Source organism: Tasmannia lanceolata, unplaced genomic scaffold, assembly GCF_043159265.1.
Source record: "Tasmannia lanceolata isolate RefF3 unplaced genomic scaffold, GAP_Taslan_0.1 ptg000008l, whole genome shotgun sequence".
Lineage (NCBI taxonomy): Eukaryota > Viridiplantae > Streptophyta > Magnoliopsida > Canellales > Winteraceae > Tasmannia > Tasmannia lanceolata.
The window spans coordinates 13,912,608-13,921,451 of NW_027518685.1; the positions used below are offsets into that span (position 1 = coordinate 13,912,608).

General features: G+C 38.0%; 1 protein-coding gene across 1 annotated transcript; it reads right to left on the reverse strand.

The window, feature by feature from the left end:
- Positions 1-114: 114 nt before the first annotated feature.
- LOC143884454 (putative polygalacturonase At1g80170) lies at positions 115-4,428 on the reverse strand. Its single transcript, XM_077388036.1, has 9 exons — positions 3,975-4,428; positions 3,682-3,810; positions 2,880-3,050; positions 2,756-2,776; positions 2,207-2,414; positions 2,023-2,104; positions 1,797-1,905; positions 1,596-1,712; positions 115-712 (listed from the first exon to the last, which is right to left on the reverse strand). The coding sequence occupies exons 1-9, from the start codon at positions 4,212-4,214 to the stop codon at positions 416-418; spliced, it is 1,374 nt and encodes a 457-aa protein (XP_077244151.1). The 5' UTR covers positions 4,215-4,428; the 3' UTR covers positions 115-415.
- Between the last annotated feature and the right edge of the window lie 4,416 nt (positions 4,429-8,844).

Consider the following 8,844-nt stretch of genomic DNA (forward strand, 5'->3'; position numbering starts at 1 on the left):
TGGCTGGATGTGTCACTCCCCCTATCCTTCAGGCACCCTCATCATTTGGACAGTTTTTTTCTTTCTTCTTTGTAGGAAATAAAAAACATAAAACATCTAACAAGTGAAATAGAGTTAATAAAAATAACCAAAACCTATCTCATTAAAATCATTAAGAGTACTTATGCATAAGATGTGACTGATCCCCTTTTTCACTAAATTTGGTTACGTATATAATATCAAGTAAACAAGTATCAGTAGGTTCCCTTACACCTGAGTTTTGTTCCTCATACCTTCTCCAACAAACCTCTTCTGCCAGTTCATTTGACTATCTGCCTTAGAAATCTACCATATATTGTAGGTTAAGCTTCCGTCTATAGTTGGTAGGTAAATCTACCGTAAACTGTAGTTTTAGTTTCCATCTATAGTTGGTAAGTCATAGTTCTGAATGAACGGGGCTGTGTGTTTTCCCATGACCATCTTTCACCCCATTGCCATGGCAAAGGGAATTCTTTAGGCAGTCAGCTGATGGGTGCACAACCCCATAGTCAAATCCTGTGGCACAGTTGCAGAAGGTCTCTGCGGTGCCATTGTCCCTCTCTAGGTTGATATTGGTCAAGACAATGTTGCTGCAAGGAACTGTGTCACTGCAGGCAAATTTCATGGCGTTTGGTGTATTCGATGTCCCACTGATGTTTCTGTACATCACTTGGCTTATCTTCACAGCTGATGTCTAACAATCAACAGACAGAGCACGTCACCCAATTACTTTCTCACATGATTAGCTATGAATAGGATGATAAACTTGCTGCAAAATAGGGTATGCGACTGTACTCCAAAATTTAGTTTATAAACCGATCACCAACCCAAAAAAAAAAAACATCACCAAACCAATACTTATATGCATGCTATTGATCCGAACTGTCCACTCAATAGGCCATCACTTGGATGGACCATAGCCTTAAAACTACAGCAATTGGACAATGATAGCTTGCCCTTTTTTTTATTCTTTGCCTTGCCTTTATGGAACCACATCCTGTGTCTGAACAGTTGACAAATGTTTTTGAAGACATCTAGAACGATGTCCTTTGACTGAACACTTGGGCCATGTTTGGCCACCATGAAAAATATTTCATGGAATATTTTTGTGGGCCCAGCAGTTGTGCGAGATGGGCGGGAGATGGAGAGACTTGGGGTGGTGGGAGTGAGGGGAGCATGAAAAGCTTATAAGAACCAAAATAAAAATCTAAATAGGTATTTGTTTTCACTAGTTTTTAGGGATTTTTGAAGCTATTTCTACTCCAACCCACCCAATTCTCTCCCTCTCCTTCTCAGCGCCTCTCACACAGTTGGGCCCATGAATATTCCACGGAATAGTTTTCATGGTTGTTAATCTTATTCAATCTGGCTATGTTCATCCAAGAGGTTACTTCTTGATGCTGGTTTTGTCTCATTTGGGTGTTAGGGATGTTTATACAGCATGTTGAAGTGTACAGTTTAGGCCCACCCCATCTTTCAAGAAAATGTAGATATTAATGAAAATAGGTTACTGGGATTTGAGCAAATGGCTCACTTGTCTTTGGAGGGTAAAAGGTTATAGAATAGAGGTCACACACCTGGTTTTGACAAGTAGATGGGGAATCACAGTAGAACTGGTCAATGATGATGGGATTGGCGACATCGATCATCTTCACATTTTCAAAGCGCAGGGCGCGGGCGTAGCCTGACCCTCCCTGTTTAGGAAAGGGGAAATCAACTCATTCAAGCTTTCTTCTTATGATAATAAGCTTTGTACTTTCCCAGTTCTTAAAAATTACCTGCCAAGTTTTTATCCTCAAACCATTTGTAGTTCCTTGAATGGTTGCAGTGTCCAAAACCACCTTTGTAACAATGGCAGTTGAGTTGTCCTTCCCTAGGCTCCCTATGCTAATCAATCAATGAAAAAAACATTCAGATCCAGACTTCACTTGACCTAATGTAATTCTTATTTAAGTGCTAATGTTTGAGTTTCATTTCTAATCTTTACCATACAGAAACACAAACCTGATTCCATGCCCTGGTCCACAGTCAATATTCTTCATCCTGATATTTGAGGTACCATTCACAATGGAAATACAATCATCTCCTGGAAACACAAATGCATACACATTTGATTTTAGTATATGATATTCCATGAAGATTAGGTTGTATTTGTCGTGTTTTCTTGGGTGAGATTTGAGGCAAAAACCTGTTCCAATTTTGCAATTTTGGATGACGACATCGGTCGAGTCACTGATGTGAATCCCATCTGTATTTGGGCTGTCGGATGGGGCCTCGATCTGAACCTCGGAGACACGGATGGCATCGGAGCGGGCTATGGTGAAATGTATCTGCTGGCTATACTTGAGGGTAAGGTCCTTAATCCTCACAGCCGAGCTTGAGTCAATTGTTAGTGCCTGCCATTGATCCACATTTTAAGGTCTGGTTATGGAATTCTAGGTCTAGAGTGAAAAGAATCAGTTTAAACTGTCAACTAGATTCCATTTCTGCTTTCTCTGTACAGGACACTTGATGATGGTGGAATCCCGATCTGAACCGTCCATCAGTTAAGGTTCAGCAAAGGATTTCCACTGGTCTCATCTCTACAATCTCCGATCACAGAATTTGAATTATTCGAAGATGGTCGGGATCGAGATCTCAACATCCAAGTGTGAATCATTCCACACATAACAAACCCTTTTTTGAAAATTCAAGTAGTGAGGTTTAGAAATGGGTAATCTGTAGAGATAAAACTTACAGTGGGAGCAGTTCGACAAGGCTGCAAGGCAAAATAAATGGAAAGACGAAGAAAAATCAGTGCACAAATTGTATTGTTGAACTCAAATGAAAGAATGCTCAAAAGGACGGGTAAAAAGATTTACGTTTGTTTTGTTGATTTTGCAAGATGATGCCCACCATCTACTACCTGCGCCATTCAAAGTTCCTCCACCTTGAAAAATGACTCCATTTAACTTGGAAAAAAAGAGCCAAACTCTTGGGTTTTTTGGGTCCCAGTCGTTAGGCTCTTCTGGTGCTATGATGGTCCCAGCTATCTGCTCAAATCCTGAGTATCTTACTAAAAATATAATTAAAGAAAAGTAATACTGCTAAACAATCACTAACCCATTCTATATTTGGAGCCATTAAGTAACCACAAGAGTAAAATAATTAGGAGGAATGATCTAAAGCAAAGTTCATCCTGTGTAGAGATGAACCAAGATTGATCCGAATTGTCTAGATTGTGGCCCACCTTGGATCTCTCATAGAGCAACTTTGTATCTAATGATCCTAGGTCGTGGTCACGATTCGTTCGGATCCCTTATAGGTTGGATCCTACTTTCTTAGTTTGGGCTATGTACCAGTTCAACCCACCTCCTTAATTCAAAGGTCATTACCGTTCCCAAAAAGCTCAAAAGAAAAGATAATTTGAATAAAGTGGAGGGTGCCATTATCAAAACGAGGTAGTGGAATATCAAAACAACAGAGTGCAATTATCATTTCCCATTTTCAATCTTTGTACAGAATGAGACAATAAACCATGCTATGTCTCTGTTCTGTATGTATATTTAATTATTTATTAGTCTCAAAATCATGTTTAACCATGTCTTAATTGTGTTCGAGTAGTCTCCCTCGAAAATATTAAAATATTGATTTTGGTGATAAAAGGTGATGATTTAAGCATACCTGGATGATTAATTTATCAGCACAGGGCCCTCTAAATCTTGCTGCTTTAACTAAATAACGTCGTCCTTCTGGCACCAGAAAAACTGATCTATCTATAGAGCAAGCTTTGTTCCAGGCGCTCAGGAATGCCTACAAATAACATTATAAATAATAATTAAAGGATAAATTATACAAATAAATACTTATTTTGTGATTTAAAAATAAAAATAAAAATGAAGGCTTTAATACATTGAATTATAAGAACAGCTGAATATTTTAATGAAATTACCCAAAAAAAAAAAAAAAAATCTCACCTGGGTATCATCAGAAACTCCATCTCCAACAGCACCAAAGCTATCCACATTCACAAGAACTCTTCCACCACCTTCACTCTTCAGTTTTAGAAATTCGAATGGTTCTTCTATTTCTTCACCTCCTTCATACCAGTTTTCAGTCTCTGTTGACATGAAAATTTCGTCAGTAATAGTTTTCCCTTCGACTATGTAAACTGTGACCAGTAGAACAAGAAGGCAAGCAGAGAGGATTTTCTCCATATTTTTATGAACTATGTTATTTTTCAAGGCTTCTAAGCTTTATACAAATCATTCAAGGAAATGGGTTTTGATTTATAACCTGGGTAAATTAGTGGTGAAAATGAAGGGCTTTGGGGGATATATATGGCTTGGCTTTGAAGGAGATGAAGGTGGGCTTTTTTTCTACATGTGTACACTTTAAGTAGAAGGAAATAGTTTTTGGAGTTTTTTGCTTTACTCTTCCCCTAGTTTTTGGACTTTAAGTAGAAGGAAATAGTGTTTGGAGCACTGAAATTTCACACAGCTCAAAAGGCAATGGTGATGATATAGTTTTTTTTTTATGGGTAAGCTGGGGATGATGATGATACAGTTGTGGGAGATCCAGTGTAAAAATTGAGTAAGGAAATTGTGGGGTCCCACTTCTTAAGGGTTAGTGATCCTAAGTGGGTCCCACTTATCCCCATCCATGATCAGATGGTGATGATAAAGTTGGACATGGATTGTTTTGTGTGCAAGGTTCATCACTGTATAATTGACTTCAGAATTGTTGCTATTAATAGTAGGGAATAATTTTGTTAGACATATCTGACCTCATATGTTCCTCTTCCTATCATGTTGGAAAATATTTTTAAAAAGGAAATGATATTCCCTACCCCACCGACGGATAAAATCCCCCCGCCCTCAACGTTATTCGTTAAGTTTAAAAGGCAAAGAAAAATGTTAAAGGGGGTGAATTTATTCTCAAGGAGTGAACCATTCTAACAGAAACCGTTATTTGTGGGGGGGGGGGGGGGGGGGGGGGGGGCTAAAGTTTAGTCCCACATGAAAGTTGAGATGTGAGGAGTGGAAGTTATAGAGCATCTTTAGCTCTTTACTTAAAGCAAGCTTTGCACTGGGCCATAGGACAGGATGCAATTCACCACACACATGCGCAGGCAATAGGCGTTAGTAGCGTTTTTGGCGTACTTTGCACCTTGCACATTTGCATTGTCAGTCGGGAGTCGAGCGAGTGCGATCTGGACCATAGGATCACGACCAATCACATCAAGATCTATATGGACACAGCTCGGCGATCGGTCACTCTCCAATGGTCAAATTGGCAATCAGATGTGATCCAATGTTATAATAACCATTATGGGGCGAGATAGGGGTTTACTCTCGTCGAAGGTCATAATATGTAGTTGATACGACCGTAGAGTCTTGATCGAAGGTGGTTGAACGGTCAGATTTGAACCTGCACTAAAAAGTCATAATAGCAATAAGTTTAGGGAAATGATATCAACACAACCATGTTTTGATATATGCGCTCACCTATCTTGTCTTCTAGTATCTAAAGAGCTGTCAAAAGGTCATTATGGTTCCCAAAAAACTCTTACAAGCCAATTAAAAAAGAAAAAAACAAGCTAGAGCGCGCTCGTAACAAAAGTTGATGTGCTGATATCATTTCCCTAAGTTTATAAAAAGACTGAATTCATCATTGCAAAGATAAGAAAATTCATCATTGCAGATATAAGAAAACACACCAAGGGAAATGATAATAGCACACCAACTTTTTGTAATTTCTAGAGCTTCCAGAGGCCTTTTTGCTCTCCTTTTTGCCATGTTTTGCTCTTTCGTTCTTGCTTTCTCACTAGACTTCCCAAATTCTAGTGTGATTTGGGTCTAATTTCACACCAACAATTCGGATTGATCTTTTGATTGTTATAAGAGGAGGCACACAATAGTGGCCCCCATCTTTCGTTTATCAAGACCATTCATCTAATATGCTGCAGGTTGGATCTCCAATGGGCCTATTAGATGGACGGTTTAGATCAACCAATGGCAGGTGTAGCTTATGTTTAAAATCTATCACTGACTTTTGTTTCAATAAACTTAATAAAATATAGAAATTTTTGGACAGAAGCTTATTTTTTCAATTCTTAAAAATATTGAAAACTTTTCATAGTAGACTTCTATCTCTTCCCTCTGGATTTATTTACTCCGTTTTCTTTTGCCCTTCTCCTTTTATGTTTCTCATTTTTCTTTGAACCACCATTTCTTTTGACGTAAAATGGGCGTAGAAACAAATTTTAAGCCCATTTTTACACTAATAAAATGAGCATAAAATTTGATTTACGCCCCATTTTACATTGAATTAGTTGGGGCTTGATGAAATTCATTAAGTTTAAAAAAAATAAGGGTTCTTCTACTCATGCTAATAAGGTCATGTGTTGAACTAAAATCAAGCTTTGGCTCTAGGAAACAAACATTATTAGATTATTCTAACTCTATTATATGTTGATAAGCTCAAAATACTTTATATAAATCAATAGGGTTAGGGTTTTTCCCTCTAAATGGAATAAAAAACATTAAAATTTACAATATTCTAGTAAAATTTTCACTCCAAACAGGAGGGAATCAGAATACCAACTCTTAGGCCGGGGAAAGGATTCCAGCATTTTCCAACTTTAATTTTGCCTGCAGTCAAAGCTGCCCATTGATTCTGCTCATTTTTTTTTAACCAAATGCCGGAATGGATTAAATTGGAATAAGATACCGATTCCGATTCTAGTGCCGAACGGAGTACACTTAACAGTTCCATTTCATGGCTACTTATATGCATTTTCTTTTCTTACTGTTAAGATTTGTCAGATCACATCGTTGGATTATCTTGGTGTAGATTTGGCAAGTGGGTTTAATGGGAAAGCTAGCTAGATTAGGTAGCTTAATTAAATTAGCAATTAGGCCAATCTTAGTAGGTAGGAATTTTATATTAATCTCTTTCCATAGTTGTCTTAATTTATTTCTATGTTTATCATGTAAGTGCTCTTTATAAGCACCATCACTTGTCTTTGTAATTCAATCCAAGATATCCAAGATTAGTGAAAATCTTCAATATTTTACATGGTATCAAAACGGGTCAATTTGCCCTTGCGCTGATCACAACCTCGCAGAGCTTGTCTTCCACCGGACAGCTAGATCGGCCGTCCGCCGGGCCCCAATCGATTGCCATTGCAAACACAACCTTTTCATCATCTTCTTTAATTCTACCCGGCCATAGTAAGTAAATCATTAGTTCTGCTTCCTTGTTTGGTTTTATCTCATCAAACTTTGTTCTCTGGCTTGTTGCTCTTTAATCATCCTATACTGGTTCGACCATCCCATCCCAAATCTTCTATAAATCTTATTCTTTCCTGCTACAAGCCCCTGTGTTACATCTCTCCAAAACTAATTGATGAAGATGCGGTCCAAGCTAAAAGACCCATATTTTCAGTGAGTCAGTTCCGGATTTCTGTTGGGAATAAACCATATGCTCCTCTTTTGTTGCCATTTGAGATGATATTTCTCTGTCTCTCTCTGAAAAATCCCTATGATATCCTATGATATCTATAACCTTTAGAGAAGAGACGGGAAAAGACATGATCTCTGAATCTTTGCCATAGAGGGTTTCTCACAAGATGGGATGGGGATGAAAGGTGTGAAAATATCACGCATTTTATTTTTTTTGAATCCTACAGCCCCTATGTTTCAATTTCTTGGCTGAATTTACATAACACCCTAAATATTTGTAATGACACCCCCTCGCACTATAGTTATCCGAGTCTCACCTCGTCTTATCTGAACCCTAATATTTGATATGCACAACCCTCATTTTTGGTTTTTAAATCCTCTCATGCTCTATCCAGATTTTTTGGTGATATTTGCTTCATCATTTTTGCCAATAATTGTTGTCCTTGAGCCGTTAGTTGTTGTTTGTCTCCATCTTATTTTTCTTTCAAATCTTTCTTTTTCCAAACTATTTCAGCTGAGGTGCTTCAATCCATTGAGGTATATGCCTCGGACCTTTGGGGTGTATGCCTGAAATAGTAGCTACTCTACTCAATTGAGGTACTTCAATCCATTGAGGTAATATGCCTCGGACCTATGGAGTGTGTGCCTGACTAAGTCTTCAACTTCTTTGTTGATCGTTCCCAAAAGTCGATCCATCTCTTTGCCCATTGTGGCATTGGTCCATTGTGGCCCGTTTTATGTAGACTCACCCATCGAGGCCTTGAGTCACATCTAGCCCATTGTGGCTTCCTTTCGGCAACCCGCTTTGGTGTACATTTGGCAAGAAGCATCAATCAAGACCTTCTTCATCAGCTTGGTGTGCATTGCACCACTAAGTGTGTTGGGGACATTTTATTGTAATCAATTTAGAAAATTTTATTGTAAGCAAACGTTTATTGATTTTCAATCAATATACGTTTGAAGGGGCGTGTTAAGATTTGTCAGATCAGATCGTTGGATTATCTTGGTGTAGATTAGGCAAGTGGGTTGAATGGGATTATGCAAGTGGGTTGAATGAGAAAGCTAGCTAGATTAGGTAGCTTAATTAAATTAGCAATTAGGCCAATCTTAGTAGGTAGGAATTTTATATTGATCTCTTTCCATAGTTGTCGTAATTTATTTCTATGTTTATCATGTAAGTGCTCTTTATCAGCACCATCAATTGTCTTTGTAATTCAATCCACGATATCCAAGATTAGTGAAAATCTTCAATATTTTACACTTACAAATCAATGATAGAAACATTTTATTGTTGGAAGGAAGATTTGGACAGTGACTTTGTTGACCCAAAAGGCTGGAAATTGAAATCCGGAATCATATTTTCTTGTCATAAATCAGCAGA